This window comes from Ursus americanus, chromosome 5 (genome assembly GCF_024610735.1).
Source record: "Ursus americanus isolate L20-20 chromosome 5, mUrsAme1.1.p, whole genome shotgun sequence".
Taxonomy (NCBI): Eukaryota; Metazoa; Chordata; class Mammalia; order Carnivora; family Ursidae; genus Ursus; species Ursus americanus.
Window position 1 is genome coordinate 105649 of NC_142131.1, and position 24791 is coordinate 130439.

General features: G+C 43.8%; 1 protein-coding gene across 1 annotated transcript in view; it reads left to right on the plus strand.

Annotated features, from left to right (window-relative positions):
• Positions 1-24791, plus strand: part of MCC (MCC regulator of Wnt signaling pathway) — a 375394-nt gene that overhangs the window by 82128 nt on the left and 268475 nt on the right. Inside the window, exon 3 of the mRNA XM_087861917.1 lies at positions 3455-3669. Coding sequence (XP_087718043.1) covers positions 3455-3669 — 215 coding nt within the window. The remainder of the gene's footprint in view (positions 1-3454; positions 3670-24791) is intronic.

A 24791-nucleotide genomic window follows, 5' to 3' on the forward strand; every position in this document is an offset into this window, starting at 1 on the left:
ATTTTCTGTTTCAATATTTCTTCAAGAGCAGGGTTTCCCCAGTGATGTATTTTATAAACATGTCAAAATGCCAGCTGCTTTCTGTGTTTTTCTGATAAGGGAAACATTTAGAATCTGTGCTCTGCCACTTTTAAACACCAAATGCTTTGGTTTGAAATAAAAGAATACACCTTATCCCTTACTTCAGAGTGCCCTAAAGGGTTATGGTGGCAGAACTGATGGCTTTCTTTGATCCTGTGCATGCAGAGACCTCTAAGCCCTGGCAGTGCTTGGGCCTTTGGTCTGGAAAGGGATGCCATGCAGTGTCCCCACTGGCCCGGAGAGTGACTGCTCAGTGACTGAGTGTTTGTGTTCCCCCCAAATTCACGTGTCAAAGCCCTAATGCTCCAGTGGGAAGGGGTTTGGAGATGTGACTTTGGGGAGGTAATTAGAGTCAGATGAGATCATGATGATGGTGCCCTCATGATGGGGTTAGTGTCCTTGTAAGAGGAGACCAGAGAGCCTAGTGAACATGGGGGACAGTAGAACAGTAATGGTATCCATGTTAAGGAAAAGAAAGCACAGCCACCTCCCCGAAGTCAACAGGCTTTTCTTGAGGTTAGCAAGGGAATGAAGTGAGGCCGGCTAGAGGCTGAGGGTGAGCCTGGAAACTTCATGATACTTCAAAGGGCAGAAGGAAGATGGTTATCAGACCTACAGTTTTGATGCTTTTCAGTGAGATCATCTTAATTACCTGACTAATTTTGCCTTAGGAATGTTGGTTTTTATCCAGAAAAATTGGATATGAAGTCACATTGAAAGAAAGTAATGGGAATAGGGTACTGTATTTAGAAAGTGCACTTCCCTTTTTGGGGTCCATTCACGTGGATGCTAATGTGATTGACTTGGCTCTCTAGCAGAAGATCCAAGTTCCTCAGTATTACTTTGGCAAAAATTGTTACGGTAATAGTGTGAGGGCCTTTTGATCTTGCTGATTAACGTGGAGCTTGGCCAACCTGATTATATGACTCTGCCAGAAACTAGGTTTAGGTCTGTTAATACAGCCTCATAAATTCAAATGAAGCTTCCTTGGGCCGTCTTATCCCAGAACTGTTGTATTTTATTATTTGAAAATGAGACTCCCTGTTTGCATAGAGATAAAGTTTAAGTGTATAATTTATTTTGATTTTAAATATTAATCTCCATGTTGCTTTTGCCATTAAGAAGTGAAACCCTATGGTACCACAACCATGGATAGTTCAGCCATCTACTCACTAAATGTGTATTAAATGCCAGACGTCGAAGGTTGCGTGCAAGGTACTGGGCCCTGTGGTGAAACATAAGGCAAGGGCCCAACGCTATGCTCACTTGTCCTCCACAGGAGAGAGGAGGCCCTCTGTGATTCAACCCATTTTCAACTCTGACCTCAGTCAGTCTTCTTGCCACGTGTTGCTGGGCCAGGACAGGGATGTGAGGCACCAAACAGATGGTAGAGATCATTCAGAGGAGGAGGGGGAGGGAGGGCAGGCGTTTTGCAGTCTATGTTGAAGGAAAACAAAACCGCCCTTGCAATACAGTTGATAGACTTTAATATTAAAGAAACTTTGAGGGGCGCCTGGGTGGCTCGGTTAAGTGTCTGACTTCGGCTCAGGTCATGGTCTCAGGATCCTGGGATCGAGCCCTACGTTGGGGTCCTTGAGCAGCAGGGAGTCTGCTTCTCCCTCTCCCTCTCTCCCTACCCCCTGCTCATGCTCCCTCTTCTCAAATAAATAAATATAATCTTTAAAAAATAAAAACAATAAAAAACAAATAAAAGAAACTTTGAACAGTTGCAAACATAGTGACTGCTTTGATTGTCTGCTTTAATACAAAGGCATGTCACTCCAGCCATCCAGCACTGTGCAGAGTATTGGGCCAGACTGTCTGAAGATCAGAACATGAACCAAAGGGGGTAACATCCTAAGTGGTTCCAGACAAAGAAAGTTTACCTAATCACATTGATCAAACTCACTGATACCTAATGAGGGGAGATTGGACATTCATATCAGAACCTACTGTATATAATTTATAGTTTACTCTATGTAATTACACTCAAGTAAATTATAGGGTAATCTGTATATGTTCTCATTTCATAGCACAAATAGAATCATTTTAATGAATCCCCTTTTTTGCCATTAAAAGTCATGTATTGAAGACCCACCAACATGAAAACTTCACAGGCAGGAATTAAGATTTGTCATGCTCACTCCTTCATCCCTGGGACCTAGCACAGTGCCTGTGTATAGACTTTTGTCATGTTTTCTAGCTGCCCAGGCCTTTTGAATACTCTTCATGTGTTTAGGAAAGGTCTCACCTTTACAGATCCTGCCTCCCCAGAGTAGAAGCCAGAAAACAGATTTCCCAGCCTCCCTTGCAGCTAAGACATAGAAGCATGTGACCCAGGCTCCACCAGCCAGCTGCACCCAAGGGACTTCTTTTCAGAAGTGAGCAACACAAAGAAGAGGGCTTTGCCCCAAAACTGATTTCTCTAGCCAGGATGCCAACTGAAGCATCAGGCTTTCTCCTCCAGAGAGCTTTCCCTGAACATCCCCACCCCTCCCCAGGTCTGCTTTGTCATTGTACTTTTCCATTGTATTATAATTATTAGCATCTTTTATTGGTTCTAATCTGTTGTAATAGTTAAGGTCATACTAGCTGCTCTCACCAACAAACCAAAATTATACAGTGACCAAGAGAATTTCCCTTTCCTAATCACATAAGGTCGAAACAGGGTGCCTGGGGTCGGCAGACAGCCCTGCTGCAAGAGATCATTCAGGGACTCGGGCATCCTCCATCTTGTGGCCTCACCATCTGTTCCCCACGTCTTCCAAGGTTGCCATGCCCATTTGAACCAGACCAGAAGGCAAAGGGCATGGAGAATCACACGCTGGGGGGTTTAGGAGCTAGGCCTTGAAGTGACATTTGTCACTTCTGTTCACGTTCTGCTGCTCAGAACTCGGCTGCATGGCTGCACCCAAGTGGCAAACACCGTCTAGCTTCCTGTAGCTTCTTCCGGGAAGAGCAAATCAGGAGAAAGTGCCATCTCTTAACCTTCTGTCTTCTCACTTGCTCCCTTCTTCCTCAGCTGGGGAAAAGGATTACAGTCAGAAGGCTGATCTTCCACAGACAGATGTGGCTCTGCTCTGGATTGCCTTTCCTTGGCTCTCTGGTGCTTTTTTGCTAAGTGGTTCTGTTTGGGAGGCATACAGTCATTGGATGGTTATTTCTGAATGATTTGCCTAAAACTGCTTTTATCTCCAGGCTCCCCATGTGTCAGTTTGAAAGAGAAAGTGCTTAGCATGCAGTCTGGACGCCACATGTGCTCTGACAGGCGGGCACGAGGAAAGCTTAGGGGGTTCCAGATCATTACCTATTGGCCACCCACAGGCTAATGAAGGAAACATCTTTCTATTTCCCCTGCTTCTCCTGGACGTAGGTGCCCTGTCAGCAGCCAGGGAGAGCTGGGAGTACGACTCGGGTGCCAGGGACCTCCAGAGCCCGGACTTGCAGGGTCAGTGGGCGCTGCAGAAGCTTCTTGAATACGGCGGACGCTCTTTGCATCAGCAGGCTGCCGTCCTCCACACACTGCTTACACAGTCACGGCATTTGGGCAGCTCTGTAGGAGGAAGCTATCTGGAGCTGGCCAACACGGTGAGTACTTTCTGGTTCGCAGAACACATCTTTTGGCCTGTGTGTATGCCAGTACAGACATTTTCATTTTTTTTTTAAAGATTTTTATTTATTTATTTGACAGAGATAGAGACAGCCAGCGAGAGAGGGAACACAAGCAGGGGGAGTGGGAGAGGAAGAAGCAGGCTCATAGCGGAGGAGCCTGATGTGGGACTCGATCCCATAACGCCGGGATCACGCCCTGAGCCGAAGGCAGACACTTAACCGCTGTGCCACCCAGGCGCCCCAGACATTTTCATTTTGAGCTCCAAGGGACATACTGGGTATTGTCTTTCTTCTGGAGCTCAACATTGTACAGCATTGCCAGGAATGTTAAGGGCTCCAAACACTTGTGATCAGTGACTTCACTCTCATCACTGAGAGCAGAGTGCACTCCTAAAAGGCGTTTCGATGAAGTCTGTCATTCACATGGATTTAATTACTGCAATAACGCCATCAGCATTTCCATGACTAGAGCACTGCTACGGTACCAGACATTACAAATTGATAGGATATAATCCTTTCTGTTCCCTAATTTGGATGTTACTCATTTAAAATACAAAGATGAAAATTTTTCTTTGAAAATTTGATTATTGTTTCTTTCTGCTTGTACTTTAAAAGTATTTTCTGTTGACAACCGTCTCCCCCCCACCATTGCCTTGTGGCACTCTGTCCCTTGTGCTCTACTCAATGCATTTCTGTCGCCTTTAAAAATATATATTTTCTGTTGAAAATGGTGAAACAACTTGGAATTTCATTATGTTTAGTTTAACCTTCCCTTTGACCTTGGGATGAATCACTACTACAAAGGGTGACCCTTTGGTGAAGAGCTATTGTCTTCCTTTTGAAGTTAGAGCTGGGGAACGCAGCGGGGAGGCTGATGGTCTGGTCCATTTTGGGTGACAGGCAGACAGTTTACAAATTGAGATTGCTATCCAACCACTGTGGGAAAGGTCTGCAAACCTACCTGGCTTTTTGAAACTGAAGCTTGAATGGTGGAATAACCCTTGACAACTACATTTATGTATATTTATAGTCTGCTTTGATGTAGACTAGTGATTTTCAAACTTCTTGTGTTTGAGGTACATTTTCTAATGCTGACATTTTGGGTGACATGTTTGATGGAACTAACAATTCTAAATATACCAGCAATAATCAAAATACAGTCCTTAGACAAATCCCAATTAAAGGACATTCTATAAAATACCTGATCAGGATTCTTTAAAACTGTCAGGGATACTAGAGGCAGGGAAAATCTGAGAAAGAGAAACCATCACAGCTCAGAGGAGCCTGAGAAGATATGACAGCTAAATGTAATGTGGCACCCTGGATGGGACATTAGGTAAAAAACTAAGGAAACCTGGATAAATTATGGGCTTTAGTTAATAATAATATGTCAATATGGATTCATTAATTGGGATAACCATACCATAATAACGTAAGATGTTAATAATAACAGAAGCACGGTGTGAGGTATCTGAGAACTATCTTTGCAACTTTTCTGTAAATCTATAACATACCAAAGTGTTCCCTTTATTAAAATTCATGAAGTACACCCTTACAGTTTGCATACTTTTCATATATATGTTTTATGTCTATAAAAGCTTATGACAAACACATAATCAATAATGGTGACTGTCCATTGGAATACACTGAATAAGTAAAAAAAGAAAGAAAAGGAGAGAGAGGCAGAAAGAAATAAAGAAACAAAGATGGCGCACCTGGGTGGCTCAGTCAGTTAAGCGTTTGCCTTCAGCTCAGGTCATGATCTCAGTGTCCTGGGATCCAGCCCCATGTTGGGCTCCTTGCTCAGTGGGGAGTCTGCTTCTCCCTCTGCCTCTGCCTCTCCCTTCCACTCGTTCTCTCTCTCTCTCTCTCAAATAAATACATAAAATCTGAAAGAAAGAAAGAAAGAAAGAAAGAAAGAAAGAAAGAAAGAAAGAGAAAGGAACCCTAACCCACAAAGTTGTAGGTGCTCACTTAAGGTGACCCCTGGTAGGAAGAAGACCATAAAAAACAAATGCAAGCCCTGAAGTCCCGTGATTTCATGATCACAGTGTGATTTATTTTTTCACTGAATTGAACATTTCAAAATACTGGGGCACCTGGCTGGCTCAGTTGGTTAAGCATCCAAGTCCTGATTTCCAGGGACATGATCTCGGGATGGTGAGATGGAGCCCTGCATTAAGCCCCTAGTGGGGCTCTGCGCTCAGTGGGGAGTCTGCTTGAGATTTTTCTCTCCCTCACCCTCTGCCCCTCCGCTCCTCCCCCACATGCACTGTTGCACTCAAGCTCTCTCTCCCCAAAACAAAAAAAGTTTGAAAATTTCAAAATACTATTTAAACTCATAGACCCTAGGTAACGTCCTTGGACCCTGTAATAGGGTGCATTTTTGAACCCCAATTCTTCACCCTTTCCTTTATCTTCACCATTTGTCTTGTGACTTTGGAGTTCTCCTATCAAACGTGAGAAATAATAAATAATCATGATTTTAACCATTGTATTTAGGGCGGTTTGCTTCACAGCAATCGTTGACTCAGGGTCTGTTCTCAAGGACCCACGGAGCCCACTTTGAGGAATCCCTCACATAGGTAGCCAAAGAAAGCAATACCCTCTCTAAACTGCGCACCTGGGCAGTCCCTTTACTTATGTACTCACATTACGCATAATTTAAGTTCCTTCTAAAACAAATCCTGAACTAATAAAATTAAGTTCTATTTTTTTCTTAATAGCTACTAAGAGCAAAAGACATTTTATCAGTGTCCAGTTCAGAGACAGAAAGCACACAGTAATTCACACAGGGGAAGTTGTTTTTTGCTTTTGTGTTTTTTTAAGATTTTGTTTATTTGACAGAGAGAGAGAGCAAGAGAGCACAGGCGGGGAAAATGGCATCCGGAGAGGGAGAAGCAGGCTCCCCGCTGAGCAGGGAGCCCGATGTAGGACTCGATCCCAGGACCCCGGGATCATGACCTGAGCCGAAGGCACATGCTTCACTGACTGAGCCACCCAGGCGCCCCCACTCAGGGAAAGTTTAACATAAAAAATGATTAACTAGTAGCAGGAGATTACTTAGTAAGGAGTAAAGAAAATTCTGATGAACACAGGAGTAGCAGGTGTAAATAGCAGCCACTCCCTCCAGAGCTGAGGCACAGTGCTCAAGGAGGACACAAATTTAGAAGGGGGCCCTCTCCTCACCAGACCCCACTGAAAGGAGTGGCTGGGAACCACTGAATGGCAGAGACGTTCCCGGAGACGCTCCAGGCTGGGCTGGTGAGCAGCGGACGCAGCGGAACCCACTTCTCCAGCCCCCTGGAGTGTCAGCTCGGCTTGCTGGATGCTGCCCGTTTGGGTATCTGCAAGACTCGCCGAGCATCACCAGGAAGGAGCCCACCGAGGTGCCAGAGGAATTCACTGGGACGCGGCCTGCTGCATGGTGCCAAAATCCACTGAGAAGTCCTCCAAATGGTGCCACCAGGCGGGGTACCACTGGCTGTCCTGTGCTAGCGGCCTCCATCCACCACCAGAGCAAGCAGGGAAGAAGAGCACCGCAGAACCAGGGCGCGAATCCCTTACTGAAGAAGGAGAGGGGCACCTGGGCGGCTCCGTCAGTGGGGCATCCGGCTCTTGTTTTGGCTCCATCGTGATCTTGGGGTCGTGGGGTCGAGCCCTGTGTCAGCCTCTACGTTCAGCGCAGAGTCTGCTCGGGATTCTTTCTCTCCCTCTCCCTCCGCCCCTCCCACTAGGCTCACTCTCTCTCTAAAATAAATCTTTAAAGAAAAAAAATAAAGAGAAATGTTTACAGGGTCCAGCTTCACTCTCACAAAGCACAGCAAGGAAAGCCAGATTTGAAGATGGAAGGCGGTAGGTCATTACCTGGCACTGGCATTTTCAGCGTTGAGAAGCTTCTGGGAGCTTGCTATACAAGCGTTCACCTTTCGAAGCATCCCCTCCTTTCCTTCTACCACCAATACCTGTCTTCTCCTTCTACCAAAGACAATGGATGTTATGACTTCGAGGCTTACACTGTTCAGAACGCAAAGGCAACAAGACGGTGGTGTCCATAGGAGCTTAAAGCACTTAGAATTTTTTCTGAGAAGTGGATGGCTACATGTGGTCGAGAAAAAGGGATTTATTACAAGGGGTAGACCTGACACGCATGTGGGAGCTGGGGGCACGATCTGTGCGGGCTGTGGACTCTGCACCTGGGATCGAGCCCGAAGTTACTCCACGCCCGTCGGATGAGCCGGGCAGAAGGGAAGCTGAGTGCAGGGGCGGCAAAGACAAGCCAGCACGCGGAGGACGACCTGGGACCCAGAGCGACGCAGCGGAACCCACTTCTGTTGTCTTAGGACCACCACCAGCCGCAGCACTGCGGGGGAGCTGCCGGGGAGTTGGCCCCGTCGTCCTGGCGCTGCACGTGCACCTGGCCGGGGTCTCAGAGCAGCGGCAGGGTGACACCTGGGGAGGCGGAGCGGCCACAGGCCCGATGCACCGGTAGGTAAGCGGCCCATGAACAAAAACGTCCAGAGCGCAAAAGCAGGACGGCCTCCCTTCTACCTCCGGATTTCGCACAGAAGGCCTCTCACGGCCGTACAGTCACACAGCCTCGAGAACTCCGGGAAATGTGGTTCCAGCGCAGCCCACCCGACAGGGGCGGCGAACCGGCCGGGACCACGTAGGCCTGACGCGGCGGCGGCCGGCGAAGCCAGAGGGGACCCCGCAGGACCGTAGTCAAGGAGATGCGCCCTCTGCTCTCCGACGGATTTCCTCTCCGAAGATGTGTCTCGCTGGGAAGAGGCTAAGTACTGATGGTGATGTTACAGACTCTGAGTAGTGGCGTAGTTAAGTATGATGAAACATGACTGAAGTTTTACTTTTTAGCCACAACACCGACACGCTTCTGAACAGAGTATCGATTTCTCCATAGATTCTTTCAGCCATGCTACTTGTTTTAAGTATTCATTATCAGCTTTATTAATTTTTACTAACAAAGACATTACTAATTGATGGCAATTAAAACTAATTATTCTACAAAAGAAGTCATGCGCAAGATAGAAAGTATTTGAATCAATACAGAAAGTTGATGAAAAGTTGAAGTCATCATTTGTCTCCCCATTTCCCCTCATTTAGAAAGTCTTCACCAATTTTTTTAATGTATCCCTGAATTTCTTTTAATTTAGAGAACTTTCCATCTCTCCTTCTGTAATTTTAAGATGCTATGATCATTATGGTTCTTGCCAAATTCAGGATTACCACATCAAAGCCTTTAGTCAAGAGGTTGTATCCTGGTTGTGGTTAAAGCAAGCTGATTGTCCTGTGAGCACCTCTTCTGGGCATTGTTCAGAATCAAAGAACAAGAGATTCTTAAGGACAGGGTATGCTGATCACCCTTTAAAAGGTTTTCGGACAACTGAGACTGTACAAATAAAATATTGGATTTTTGAGAGGGGCGAAAGAAGGGTCTAGAATATAGGGTTGCTAGAAACTTTTCAGAATCTTGAGTTGTTGCTGCCAAATGATTAAAGCTGAATTGCAGTAAACAAACCAATTAGATTGTATAGCGAGATGAATAATACCGTTGGCTTTGTGTTGTTTGTTACCCAAAAAGCCAGCTATCTGCTTTGTGAGTTTTCCCTAACATTTCAAACGATGACATTCTAGGCACAGTTTGACTCATTTCTATGCGGATGGAGAGAGCAGTGTCTGCATTCTGCATCCTGCTTTTCAAGTCCAGCTTCCTTTAGAATCCTTTGGACATTTGGCTTCAGCTTTACCCATTTTGAGATTTAATTTCACACTTCAAGTTGTTTGAAAAAGTGATTTACATTTTTACCGGTGCTAGAAGTCCAGCGTGCTACCCGTTGCACCATAGAGCCTGCAGTGATTGCCAAGGAGAAAAAAAAGCGTTGTGCTGATAATAGTGAATTTAAGGTTAAGCACCTGCCTTCGGCTCACATCATGGTCCCGGGATCCTGGGATTGAGTCCTGTGTCGGGAGCCTGCTTGTCCCTCTGCCTGTGGCTCCCCCCACTTGTGCTCTCTCTCTCTCTGACAAATAAATAAATAAAATCTTAAAAAAAAAAGAAAATTAATGAATTTAAGAAGTGACATAACAGGGCGCCTGGGTGGCAATGTAGGTTAAGCATCTGACTCTTGATTTTTTAGTTCAGGTCGTGATCTCAAGGTCATGAGATTGAGCCCCTCATCACGACTGCATTCAATGCGGAGTTTGCTTGTCCCTCTCCCTCTGCTCCTCTCCTCGTGCACGCTGTCTCTCTCAAATAAATAAATAAAATCTGGAAAAAAAAAAACAACCCAAAACACCTGTTTTTTGCTGCTCTGTTTATCCAACAGTCCAAGCAGCTATTTTTTTCTTTTAGGCTAGTGATAACATCTGGGTGTTGAAAGTTGAATTAAAATGGTGTCTGTAATCATGCGAATCTTCTTTGTGATCATGATTATAAATATAATTCATTATTAAATGAATTTTATTTGATGCAGGGTTCAGAGTTATATTACTTTGTGAAATACTCTAAATCCACATATTTTAGCCAATACAGAAAAATCTTTGGGGCGCCTGGGTGGCTCAGTGGGTTGAGCATCCAACTCTTGATTTCAGCTCAAGTCATGATCTCAGGGTCATGAGATTGAGCCCTGCGTGGGGCTCTGAGCTGGGCGTGGAGCCTGCTTAAGATTCTCTCTCCCTCTCCCTCTGTTCTTTCCCCCTCTTCCCCCATGCATGTGTGTTCTCTCTCTCTCTCCAAAGAAAAAAGAAAAGAAAAATCTTCAAAATCTGTGTGAATAAACAATTTGTCAGTAAATAAGGAATAAATGAGTAGTGCCAAGATAGAGAAGAGTCACCTTTTTGGCTAACCATTTGACCAACTCCTCATGTCTCAGGCTAGCTTTTGATGGGTCCCCCTTTCTTCATCCCAAGAATGGGATACTGGTTTTTTTTTTATACTTGCCAGCTGCCACCGTTCTTAACATATCTCCCTCTTGTTTAGATCGGCTGTCTTGATGTTTTCAAGTCAAGGGATATGAAAACTCTTAAAACATTATCAAAAATTTGGAAATAAAGGATTAGTGGCGGCCCTTTTAAAGTCACATTAGAGCCTCCTAAGGCCATCTGATGCTACGGGAGATGGAGTTTTGTCTGGGTTACTGCTTACAAAAGAAGGGTAGCAGAATATGCCACTCCAAAATACAAGAGTCTGAGTTCAGGACATGTCACCCCCAAATGTGCCACTTTGGTATTTTGAGCTTAAGGTACTTGAAAAAACAGCAAGTGCGGGGAGAACTCCCTGTATCTGCCTAAAGAACAGAGTCTCCAAAAGGGACTCAGCTGTCATTGACCCTCTCCTGGGAGAGACACCAACTAGGGCAAATGGACTCCTATCACAGGAAGGAAGACTAGAAGTCATCCCCACACCAAGACAGACTTCATCACAAACTACCATTCCTACCAGCTGCTCTTCCAAGGACCCAATCATCTTTCCCCAAAGTCAGTTACTCTCCCTTGGGAGGCCTGCATCTCCCTATACTCTCCCTGTTAAGGTATTTAATCCTGAAATCTAAGCCACCTCGGGGAGGTACTCATTTTTCCCTGGGCATCTCCCACGTATACATGAGGTATACGTGTTAATAAGCTTCCGTTTCTTTTTCTCTTGTTAATCTGTTCAGTACAGGGGTCTCTGCTAAGAACTCAGAAGGGGAGAGGAATGGGGGGTTTGGCTGGCTCAGTTGGTGGAGCCTGCGACTTTAATCTCTGGGTTGTGAATTCTAGCTTCATGTTGGGTGTAGAGATTACTTAAAAACACAATCTAAAATAAATAAATAAATAAATAAAAAGAAGGGTAGAGGGAATATTATTTTTCCTCCACTACACTATTAATTAGGATCTAGACTCTATACATTTGGGTATTAATTTACAGAAGATAGGTAACTTATCAATGATTTTTGTCCAGTTAAAGATGCAAAAAAAATTTTTTTCCAACAGAAAAGTTAACCTCAAATGTTACATTTTATTTGCTTGTCCCAGTAAGACATTAACTAGTATGTTTTTTTTTAAAGTAACCTCTACACACAATGTTGGGGCTCGAACCCCCAAGCCTGAGAGCAAGAGTCAAAAGCTCCACCAACTGAGCCAGCCAGGCGTTCCCACTAACCAGTTTTGTAACTGACTTTGCGGTCTCATTCCAGCACTCGTTTCCCCACTGACGATATAGCCTCTCCTAACCTTCTTTGATTCAGCTTTATTATCCTGCTAGGTTCTTCAATAAATTAGGTAAATCTTAGAAAACTGCTCATTCTGTATTTATATGAAAGTCATGTTTTTCCTTTTTTTGAAAATTATATTTTGACATTCTATTCTCTCTTTTTGTTTATTGCTAGTGAAAACAGCACTGGATAGGGTCTAACAAATGCAGCCCTTACTGGTTGCCATGTAAATTCCCTCCGGTCATTACCTTTAGATTAGGCTTGACCCAGTCAGCCTCCTACAGGCCCTTTCCTTTCTTATTTCTTATAGGACTTTAAATCCTTTACTTCTTCTTTGTCTTTTATACCCACCTCCACCCCCAACCCCACCCTCACCTCTCTTCTGGAGAAAAATCCACCCCCCCCCCCCCAATGGCCTTACTCCTGACGTCCTAGGTCCTGAAGCTGGTTCTTCCTGGAAGGGACTAGAAAGAAACAGAGAGTCCTGTCGAGTCCTGTAAATTCTCTAGCCCCAAAGAAATTCATTACATCGCCAGGGAAACTGGGAACAGGTGGTGTGAAGCTCTGCCAGCTTTTACAAACAGGGTACTTTAGTTCAATCATTGGTCAATATAAAAGATAATATGAATGTATATACAAACTATCATTTTAGCTCATGGCTTTCGTTGATTACATGACATGGAAGCATACAGAAGTTGCCAAAAAAAAAAAAAAAAGCACTCCCATGGAAGAGTTATTTCTTTGAATACTTATTTGCTTTATTTGGGAGATTTCCATAATTGTACACAGATGATTTATTATGGCGTATACTAATTCTTTATAAAGGTTGAGTTGTGAAAAAGCCCTCACAAGTACTTTTTTTTTTAAGATTTTTAAAAATGTATTTATCTGAGACAGAGAGAGCATGAGAGAGAGAGCACAAGCAGGGGGAGCAGCAGGCAGAGGGAGAAGCAGACTCCCCACTGAGCAGGGAGCCCCATGAGGGACTCCATCCCAGGACCCTGGGATGATGACCTGAGCCGAAGGCAGACGCTTAACTGACTGAGCCCCCCAGGTGTCCCCTCACTAGTGCTTTTTAATTTCTGAAGTGCTCTGCAGTGATAAAATTGAGATTAAGCTCCAACATCCTATTGAAATTACAAAACTCCTTACGGGAAGAATTTTAGATTTGCCAAAGGTCTTTATTTGTGAAAATGAAGATGCTCTCAAAGGATTGTTGCTTTACTATTATTGCTACTGTTAGTGTAAACTCTGCAAATACAGGATCAGTGGTTTAAGTTAGTGTTTTTTTCCCCCCTGGAGAGGTTCTCTGTTTTTATTTAGCAGAATCTGAGCTTATTCTTACTTTTTCCCCTCTGCTCTTAGTTCAGCTTCTGTTTCCTCTGTGTGTTTATCACACATGGAAAGACTGACCAACTTACAGGGCGGCCAGAGGAATCCCCATCTTTCTCCCCTCTGGTTTATTCAGATTGTGAAGAGATGACAATCTGACTTTCCTTACCAACAAATTATCATCAGTAAGACACACAAAAGGCAGGCATACCACCCTTTCGAAGCTTTTAATCTTGGGAATGAATGGCGTCCCTGCATGACACATGTTCATTCTACGAGAGAGCAATGGCTCCCAGATATCGCAGACCCATGGACCAGCAACATTTGAAAAAATTGAGACTGGCCAACTTCTTATTTTGCCAAAAATCAAAAGCCACTCTACCTACTATCTAATACCACCATCATTCCATGAAAGAGAGGACTTTCTTGGCACAAATATAGGTAGGCATGTCTAAATAAGTAAATAAATGGAAAAGATAAGTTTAACTTCATGGAAGAATTCACAGTTGTTCTTGTTTTTCCCGTATCTCCATTACCCGTTACCCAGTGGGAACTGTGGCACGGATGAGGTCTCCAGCAGGGTAACTGCGGACGCAGACTTTACCCACATACCCTGTGCTTGTATGTCTGGCATGGGACAAGTCATCTAACCTCTGTTAGCATCTGTGTTCTCACAAAATAGGAATCATAACACCTCCTTCACATGGCTGTCCTGGAAACTACACAAGATAATGTGTGGAAAGTGCTTAATACAATGCCTCATGCAAGTAAGTGCTCAATAAATATTCATGGTTGTTATTGCGGTTTGCCCACCTAGTTATCAGAAATAGCCTTGGGAGTTACTTACAAGTGGATAAGTTTGGGTTGGAATTTGGAAACAAAACTTAAAATATTCTGAAGAAATGACATCTGAGGAAGATATTGAGATTTCGAGATATTGAATACTTTTTTATGAGCTAGGTGGTGTCTCTAAGATGTTGTTGTTAAAAATTATGCTGAATAATCCTATATGTAGAATTCACATGGAAATACCAGATCCTGCAAAAGGGTAATAATAATTCCCACCTTTGTCTAACCCCACCCCATTTAAAAAATGGGGATGTGGAGGCCCAGATCAAAAAACCCTCTTAGTGTCACGTAGAGAGAAGTAGGAGAACCAGGACTAGAGGGTGGGTTTCCTGACACCCCACCATGTCCCTGCCCCAGGCTAGGGGATGGCCCTCACCATTGACAAGAGCAGGAACAGCTGCTGGTGGGAAACGAGGGACCCTTGTGTCCTCTCCTTAGGATCTTTGTTACTGGGCTCTGGGTCACTCTTCTGTTCTGCTGGGTGGTGCTGGGTGGTGGTTCTTATGTCCTCTACTCTCCTTCCTGGAGTTAACATTCAACCATTTGTTAAAATAATGGCATGCTTCTGTACCCGGCCCCCCACTGCCCTGGCTACCTGGCGCTGTCCCCCAGGAACCCACAACTCGCCCCATGATTCAGCCTCTAAGGGGAGGGTGCCGCCCTGCAGCGCCTGGCACTGCTGCCATCTGGCATCTTGCAGGCATAGGTCCTAGATGCTCCTGGCTGGGCCACACCAGCTGGTAAATGTGTTTAATATCCCTTCTGCCCTCTGGCAACCTGTTGGACTGAAACAATAACTCCAGTTTTAGGGCCTGCTAAGAGTGTGGGTGTCAACAGATAGTGAGGTGGTGGGAAGCCCTCAGATCTTCCTCTCTTAGTAATTCTTTACAATGATTCTTTTGGAGGGGGGGCACCCGGCTGACTCAGTTGGAAGAGCATGTGACTCTTGATCTCAGGGCTGTGAGTTCAAACCCCACATGGAGGGTAGAGATTCCTTAAAAAAAAAATCTTTAAGAAAATAATTCTGTTGAATAGTTCCATAGGGGTTCATGTTTTATTCTGTTTTCTACTGACTTTGGGGTAAGACCTGTGGTTTGCTAGGATAAAGGAGTTTTGTAAATTGTAGAGTACACACTAGAGGGCAGTGGCCCCATGTAGACACCCGACAATTATCGCTCTTTCCGCATTTCTCAGCCCTTCCTGTGTGTAAGGGAGGGGAGAGGGGTGTCCTCCACATCATACAAAGGCATTTATGTCTGAAGTGTTTTGTGAACACAGAGCAGCTGCTTGGGAGCGCCCTGGCTGTCATTCCTTGCAGTTTCTTTTCCATCCTTTTTTCAATCACTTCTTCGTGGGGCTCTAATAGTAGACTTAGTTAATGTTCACATCTTAATGTCCTTTTTCTTTCTTTCTTTCTTTTTAAAGACAAGGCAAAGAAAAAGTGGGAAACTGACATTCCTAGTTTGGGGCAGTATGGTTTTCTATCTTTGCATCTTTGCATTTGCGAGTAAAGTCATGAATTAAGAATGAAGAGGAAAAATATGGTGAAGGGTTATTGTATTTTGCATGTGCAGAGGCAAAAGCCATTTACCCAAGTCCGCAGAGCTGCTCCCCTGGCCATGATCACTAAGGAGAATCATGTTTCAACTCTGTTTACCTCTCCTGCGGGCTCCTAAGTAGTAGGAGGCCTGCTTGCTGCAGAGGCGTAGCTGGTCTGTGTGATAGAGGGAGGGGTGGGGTGAGTGGGTTTAGGGACTGTGAAGCCATGAGGCTGTGTGTTTGCAGAGCCTGGGGTATTGAAGAGAGAATTTCCGGTGCAGCTGAATCGTGGCACAGAGTTCAAGAGGAAAGCAAAGGGACACTAAGAAGTATGTCAGTGGATTATTTATGAATCTACCTTTGATGGGATCTGAGGAACCTAAATCAAGGGTTTGGTTTCTTTTTAATTACTTTTGGTTGTTGTTCCTTTGAGAGGGATAACCCTCCGAACCTGGATTCTGTGAGTCCCTAGATTTATAAAAGTTATGGATAGAATACACTGAGTGGGGTGTGTTTCTGAAGTTGCGAGATCTCTAGCGTTGTGTTCACGCGTACATACATACAGCTAGATCTATGAATTCTTTAAGTGTTTGAGGTGTCTGTTCAGCATGTTTATTCTTAGGCACTTATGGGAGATAAGATGCTCTTTTTTTTGGATTCACGCAACCAGAGGTCTGGTGGGGAGAGAGGACACCTGGACCCCCATAACAGCCCATGCTCTGTAACTCGGGGACAGGGATTCCCTCTGCATTTCTCTTGGTGTTGCTAATATTTATTCAGCATTTACTGTACCCCACGTATTGCATTAAGTGCTCAGCATAGAATATCTTGCTTAGTCCTCACAATAACCTGATGCCATACGTGTGGTTACGATCCCCATTTACGGTGAGGAATTGGGGGGTCAGGGAGGTTGCCTGAGGTGCAGCAGTGAGGATTCAGCAGGTCGAGATTTCAACACAGGTTGTCTGACTCTGTAGTGTGGGCTTGGAACCATCCTTCCTGTGCCCCCAGGGATGGTGCCATCACCAAATCATCCCTCCTCCTGGCCAGACTGGCAGGGTGCACTGCAGTATCACACAGCCTCAGCTAGCTACGGGCTTTCTGACCTTATTCCTTCAGAGTACAGCAAAGATACCCTGGCTGTTCTGGAGAGAGCCTGGGCCATCTCTCTCTCTCTCTCTCTCTCTCTCTCTCTCTCTCTCAGTCTCTCACGCACACACACATTCATTGGTTAGGTTTTCATGTCTTTCATGTCTCTGATTCCGTATAAGACATTGTCACTGGAGAGTAATTAGAACCCCTGGTGGATTTATGGTGGGGCCTCCTGACGCGCTTGTGTTGTTATTTATGCCTAGATGACAGGGCAGGTTAGCATTAAATGTTGAGAGAAGTGCACCTGCCACTGTGATGCGGCTAGAGGCATCTATCAAAGATGCGTTTGCATGCAGTGCCCTCAGTCTAATTGCCGGGAATAGTGCAGGCTTTCTTCAGCCGCACTTGAAGGAGGAGAGAAATGAGTTAGTAGGGAGAGGTTGGACCCTCGCCTTCACTTCTCAGTAGATTCTTCAGGGGCAGAGGAGTAATCTCTTCCCTAGTCCTGTGTCTCTTGGGTCTTTGAGGTAATTATCCTTGTGCCATGGATGAGGGCAAAACCTGTCCCTAGAGACAGAAGCAAGCGGAAGGACTAATGTGTCCTACCATTGTTACTGCTACTAATTGGTCACATTTGTTAAGTGTCTATTATGGGCTGGATATTCCTGGGGGGGTCTCGCCTGTATCATCTCAGCTAATCCTTAGATGGCCGGCCTGTCTTTTAAGCCTGAGCCTTTCCAGCCTTCCCCCAGCTATCATTTATGATGCCATTTGTTTCTCTGGCGGTCAGGGGAAGCCGCTGCCTGCTTGTAAGAGTGGCATTCACACGTGCTCAAGAGGAAATAAACACTGCCAATGACTAAGGCAGAAAAGGATTAGCAGACTTATGAATTATGTGTCAATTTTACTTCTACTGAGAAGAATCATTTTGGTGTTAGATTATATTCCGTGTTTACAGATGTCAGTATATTATGATGCACGCTAAAATGTAATATTAATTAGTAGTAGCAGTTATAATAACCCAAATGTCAACTGTCCCTTTGTCCTTCCGTTTCAGTGTCTGTCTGTGCTGTCTCTAGTTTTGCCCTCGTTGCAACCCAGAATTGGAACTTAGAGAAAAGAATCTATGGTCACAAATGAATTGGTGAGCAGGGCACCCAGCTGGCTCAGTCCATAGAGCACGTGACTCTTGATCTCAGAGTGGTGGGTTTGAGCCCCATGTTGGGTGTAGAGATGACTTAAAGAGAAAATCTTCGTGGGGTGCCTTCACAGGAGGGATGCAAAATCCTCTCCTAATATTACGTGTTGTAGTTTAGAAACCGTCTTTTGTTACTAAATACATCCTTAGCCTCTTACACTTCCGCCCTTCGTGGTTTATCAAAGTACTCCTTTTGAAGAAACTCTACTGACAAGAAATTCTAGGGGAATAAAATTTTTGTCTCATTATAGAAATAGGCCTTATTAAAACAGAATTCTGAAATGAAGGACCATTTACAGAATCTCGACTGTAAATGGTTTGATGTCACCCAGTTCAGACATATTATGTTTAACAGTACATGAAGGGGTTCATTAGCATGGGAATTAATTTTTTTTAAGATTTTATTTATTTATTTGTCAGAGAGAGAGAGCACAAGCAGGCAGAGCAGTAGACAGAGGGAGAGGGAGAAGCAGGCTCCCCGCTGAGCAAGGAGGCCCATGAGGGACTTGATCCCAGGACCCTGGGATCTTGACCCGAGTAGAAGGCAGATGCTTAACCGTCTGAGCCCCCCAGGTGTCCCTAGCATGGGAATTTATGAAGATGACAGAGTTTTGGGGGTGACCTAGTCCATATTTTGTAGTGAGAACCACAGAAAATTCATTATAAACTTAATATAGCACCATGGGGTGTCTGCCTGGCTCAGCTGGTAGTGAACGCAACTCTCGATCTCAGGGTCATGAGTTCAAGACCATGTTGGGCATAGAGCTTATATTGTGATTTTTATAGTGTGTCCCAACTTCCCCTTTACTATGAAACCAGATATAACCTTTAACCAGACAGTCCTGATTCTGTTTGGGTTCTTCTGTATGCCCCATATTATTCTTATCCCTAGTTCTGGTTCATAGTTAGATGTGAGAAATTCAAACTATATCACATTCAAACATATTTTCTCCACTTGTGCCTGCTAATGGCTCTAATCTAGACAAAATATCTAATTTACAACCAAAAGTGTAAATGAAGCCCTAATTCCTGTATTTGCTCACTGCCCCCCCTCCACCCCCCAGTCATCTCAGTCTACCTTTGTACAATGCAGTCCAAATTCCTGGTTTTCACTGTGGCTTTCCAGAGTCAGGTACATCAAGATCATGTCTCTGTTAGAGCTTGTTGGCTAAAAATATTTCCAATGAATCCAAAAAGGTAACTGTAGTATCAGAGGGGTAAAACTGTATCAGGGTTGGCTATGGGTGGATGGTTTAAAATTCCTGTGAAATTTAACTGTGAACTGGCTCCTTTTATAAGCAGAATACAGGTTTATGCTCTTGAAAGTCTGCCTTCAAATGAATTAAACCTTGATTGGAATGGCATCATGCATTGTAATACTTTCCATTAAGTAAATGGCTTTTGGTTGTTCAATAAAATATGCAAGATTATCACTGAGATTTAAGTTTCTCTGGGCCCACAGTACTTGTGATTCTGGGCGATTGCCTAAGATAGCAACAAAAGACTTTGCAGGGATGTCCAGGGAATCATATGAAAATAAGTATGGCTAATGTCCAGGAGGGGAAGAATTTTCATTCCAAACTTGGTATCAGGTCATTAGAAATATATTGAGAGAAACGTAGACAACCAGGGCAACCAGAATTTAATATACTTCTCTGGACAGGCTTTGTTTTGAGGTTGAGAATTCAGCCTGAGCACCGTCATTGCCTGAATTACTAAAGTGTAGCCATCTTTTCAAGCACTGCCCCTGCAGTGACAGAGGGGAGTTGTTAGTTACCATTTGTGGCAAGAAGAAACCTCTTTTTTCTACCCACCCCCTAACTTATTTATCTCAGTGGGAGGTATAAAAATGGTGCCAAAATTCTCTATGTAATGAACAGCCCTCAACTTTTATTTTCCTTTTCTAATGAGCTAAGGAGGGAAGCTGAAATTAAGGGAACGAATATTTGTGAAATGGCAGCTCAGAGAGAGAGCTGCAGGTTTGGATGGATTGCCAGCTGCCTTTCGACTTGCAGAAAGAAGGAGACGTAGCTTTCTTGGTGCTGTTTAGTTTCTCCCTTATGTTTTCTATATCTTCCAAACTACCTAAAATTGGTATTCATGGCTTTTATAGTGGAGAAAGAAAAAAACTAAAAAATCTTAGTTGTGACCGGTATATATTACATATAGGCATGAGGCTACTAGAAGGATACTTCCCACCCAACATGAAAACAGTGTTTAGGGGCGCCTGGGTGGCTCAGTTGGTTAAGCGTCTGCCTTTGGCTCAGGTCATGATCTCAGGGTCCTGGGATCAAACCCTGCATCGGGCTCCCTGCTCAGCGGGGAGTCTGCTTCTTCCTCTCCCTCTGCTTGTGCTCTCTCTCTTTCAAATAAATAAAATCTTTAAAAAAAAGAAAGAAAGAAGACGGTGTTCATCTTGGAGTAATTAGGGTGATTGGCAATGTTTAGGTTTCTTTCTCTTTTGCACATTTGCATTTCTTAATTATTCTGCAGTTCATATTACCTGCATAATAAATGAGCATTTTTCTACAGGGAGCATTATCTACATAATAAAACACTAAGTTTCTACTTAAAAAAAATACCCATACCAAAAAGTAAATATTTGTACTGTAAATTTGTTCTTGTCACATCAACATTTTAGGCTTAGCAAGTAGGTAACTCCTGTGTTTGGAACTGGGTTCAGTGGCGTTCAGAGACTGCCTCAGAGGTGGCCACGAGGGGGCGCCTGGCTGGCTGGGTCAGTAGTGACTGGTGATCTCAGGGTCATGAGTTCAAGCCCCACGGTGGGTGTGGAGCCTACTTTAAAAAAGAAAAGAAAAGAAAGAAAAGAAAAGAAAAAAAGAAAAGAAATAAAAGAAAAGAAAAGAAAAGAAAAGGCCCTGCAGTCTTGCAGAAACTGGCAAAGGCCCCTGTTGCTCTCTCTCTCCCCTGCAGCAGCCCAGAGGCCACAGCAGGCCTGAGTCTGGAATCATCACATGGGTAATTGTGACAGTAATTAGATCTTTTCCTCATTCCTAATGCTTTCAAAACCATTCCTGACCATTCTTATTTGAGCTCCTGAATAACTGAAGAGTAGATAGCAGGCCAGGCATCAGTATTCCTTCCCCATACTGCAGCCCCGCTGAGGTTTTTAAAACAGAGCAGATCACATTAGTCTTCTGCTAAAGACTCATCAAAGGATCCCCGATGCATTAAGAATATAATTTAAACTCCTTACAAGAGACGCTGCCTGATTTGGCTAAGAGAGCCTCTGTGACTTCCTCTTTCCCACTTCCCTGTAGGAATAAGCTCTGGCTGCGCTGCCCCCATGTACAGCTTGGGACCTTCACATGGTGCCCCTGTTCTGGAATGCTGTTCTTCACCCTGCTACTGCCCCGCCACCTTCTCCTCAGGACTGACTGAGGAGAGGACTGTCCCAGCCTAAGGATCTTCCTTCTCAAGGAGGCCTTACCAGACCGCTGTGTTTGAATAGCGTGCTCTGTCTCTCACCCAGTCTCTTCTATAGCAGTTACCTGTGGCTCTATGACAAAATACCCCAAGCCTTAGCGGCTTGAAACCAGCATTTGTTGTCTCACACAGTTTCTGTGGATCAGTAATCCAGGTGTGGGGGGCTGGGTTGACCTGGCTCAGGGTCTCTCAGGAGCTGGCAGTCAAGACTTCAGCCAGGGCTGGGGTCACCTGAAGGCTCAACTGGGGCCGGGGGCTCTGCTTCCACAGTGACTCACTCACCAGTCTGCCAAGGCAGTGCTGGATGTTTTCTATTTCCAGTGAATTGTTTATCCCTTACTGTTTGTCCCCACTCATTTGCTCTCTGTCCCCTGCACCCAGCCCAGTGCCTAAGACACTGTTAGTGCTCAATAGATATTTATTGAATGAATAGGAAACCCCTACCTTCTAACTCCACTGATTGCTTAAAACAGGGGGTATGAACTGGGATAAAATGAACATTGCTGGCTAATGTTGACTTCATCCAAGAAACTTTAACTGAATAATTGGATAAGGGTAGGAGGAGTTGATTTCCTCTTTATTTGCAGAAACACTTTCATTTATTTAGTTGGGAAAATAGCAATATATATGGTTTTAATTTTTTTTCATAACTGATTTCCTTGATTTTTTTTAAGATTTTATTTATTTATTTATTTATTTATTTATTTATTTATTTGACAGAGAGAGAGAGAGGCAGTGAGAGAGGGAACATAAGCAAGGGGAGTGGGAGAGGAAGAATCAGGCTCCCAGCAGAGGAGCCTGATGTGGGGCTCCATCCCAGAACGCCGGGATCATGCCCTGAGCCGAAGGCAGACGCTTAACGACTGAGCCACCCAGGTGCCCCAGATTTCCTTGATTTTTTTAAGTGAAGCTGTTCACAACAGATTTGGTTTTTGGTATCCTTTCCTGTGGGGTCATTTTATTTACAGTTGACCCTTGAATAACACAAGTTTGAACTGCATGGATTCACTTATACATAGATTTTCTTTTTCAAGTAGAGTACTGCAAATGTATTTTCTCTTTCTCATAATTTTCTTAATAGTTTTTTTCCTCTGGCTTACTTTATTGTAAAAATACAGTGTATAATACATATAACATGCAAATATGTGTTGACTATTTGTGTTATCAGTAGGGCTTCCTGTCAACACTAAGCTATTAGTAGTTAAGTTGTTGGGAAGTCAAAAGTTATACACAGGGGCACCTGGGTGGCTCAGTCAGTTAACCTGCTGCCTTTGTCTCAGGTCATGATCTCAGGGTCCTGGGATCCAGCCCCGCATCAAACTCCCTATTCTGCAGGGAGTCTGCTTGTCCCTCTGCCCCTGCCCCCTGCTTGTGCTCTCTCACTCAAATAACTAAATAAAATCTAAACCAAAAAAAAGTTATACGCAGATTTTTGACCGTGCGAGGGTAGTGTCCCTAACCCCAGGGTTGTTCAAGGGTCAACTGCAGTTGTTTCAATACATTCATGAAAAGAAGTTTTAATGCAGAAATAATCAAAACTTTATGACCATCATATGAAAATCAGTAGGTAGGAGTGATTTAAAGTCAAACTACAATGGTTGCTTGTTTACTTAGAGGATTTCCCCCACTAGAGGGTAAAGCTGGGGAAGGCACAGTGGTCTGTTCTCTATATCCTCGCACTCAAGTGTGGTGGGTAAATCAGTAGCTTCCAGATCAACTGGGATTTCGTCAGAAATGCAAATCTTGGGCATCGCTATGGACCTAGTGAATCAAAACCTACATTTTAACAAGCTCTCAGGTGATTCATATGCACATTAAAGTTTGAGAAGCACTGCTCTTTAATACATAACCTGGGGCTTTACATTTTAGGAAGACTTTTTCTTAACAAAAATGGAGCATTTGCTTTTCTGGAGTCAAGTTCAGGAATAAAAGGCCCCATCTTATAATAAGTGAGGTGCTTTTAATTGAGAAGATATTTTTATATGTTCTGTTCTAAGTGTTAACCACAAAACATCACCATCCTTCTTGAGTTTCCTAATGTGGCCTCTGCACCTGCCTGGTGCAGTTCCTCCCACATCCAGAAGGCTGCGCTCTGATTTAGGTTTTACCTCAAATTAGTAACCTGGTAAAGAACTGGTTGCTCCTGGTTCACAAAACCAAGGTTTGATAATTGGGGTCGAAGTTATTAAAATGATGTGACCCTGAGAATAATTCTTTTCCATATTGTTTTTTGAAAAAAAAATTCGTATTTGCCTTATTTTACAGAGAAACTTTTTTTTTTTTAACTCATCTATGAAAAGATACATTCTAGCTTAGTTTCTAGACTTCAAATTAAAAATAGAAATTCTGTATTTTCAGATTTCGGTAGAAATGAGAATTGCTTACCATTCTCGTTTTTGTTTTCTTTCTTTTACATTTTGCAGTTTCAGTTGTTCTGAGGATATTTCACAAAAACAGAGCAAAATGACCACTGAACCATGAGTGTGTGTTGAAATATTGTTTCATGCCTCTGTGTGTGTGTGTGTGTGTGTGTGTGTGTGTGTGTTTATTACACCCAACGTGGGGCTTGTACTCATGACGCAGAGATCAAGAGTTGCATGTCCTGCCAACTGAGCCAGTCAGGCACCCCTGTACTTTTTCTTTTAAATAAAAATTTAGCTTTGGAAAATTAGAGCAGTTGAATTTCCTAAAGCTGTTTGTATTATTGTGTCAACTATGGAAGTATAGAATATTACATTAAAAATATTTGAGAAAGTATCGGAGTACCTGGGTGGCTCAGTTGGTGAAGCGTCTGCTCCGATCAGGTCATGATCCCAGGGTCCTGGGATCGAGTCCCAGGTCTGACTCCCTGCTCAGTGGGGAGTGTGCTGCTCCCTCTCCCACTGCCCCTCCCCCGCTCATGCTCAATCTCTCTCTCTTTCTCTCAGATAAATAATCTTTAAAGAAATATTTGAGAAAGTACCATTAGTGCTATACTGACACCCCCGAGAAAGGCAAAAGGATTGACATTCAAGTCAAGCCTCCTGTCACATTTCCAAAATCTGGCCAAATTATATTTAAGAGCAAGATCTCATCTATGTACTAATTTACCCACTGAGGTTTCATTCAGCAATGTCCATGTGCCAGTGACTGGGCCCAGCGCTGGGTTGCAAAGAAGAGGGTGTAATCTGTGAGGGAACTACATTTTTTGAAGCAACAGTTTGGTCAGGAAACTCTGTTAATAATTAAACCAGTTACCGACTGGTGGAAAGTTTAAGATGTCAGCAATATGCTTTCCTAATTCTAAAACAAACCTGTATTTCTCCAGAAATATAAATATTTGGAACAAGCAGAGGGCTTGTAGGTTATCAGGCTTCTTTGCCAGTTAGTACTCTGTTCCTCCCAGACACTGACTTTTTTTTTTTTTTTTGCGGTGACTCTGGTGCATT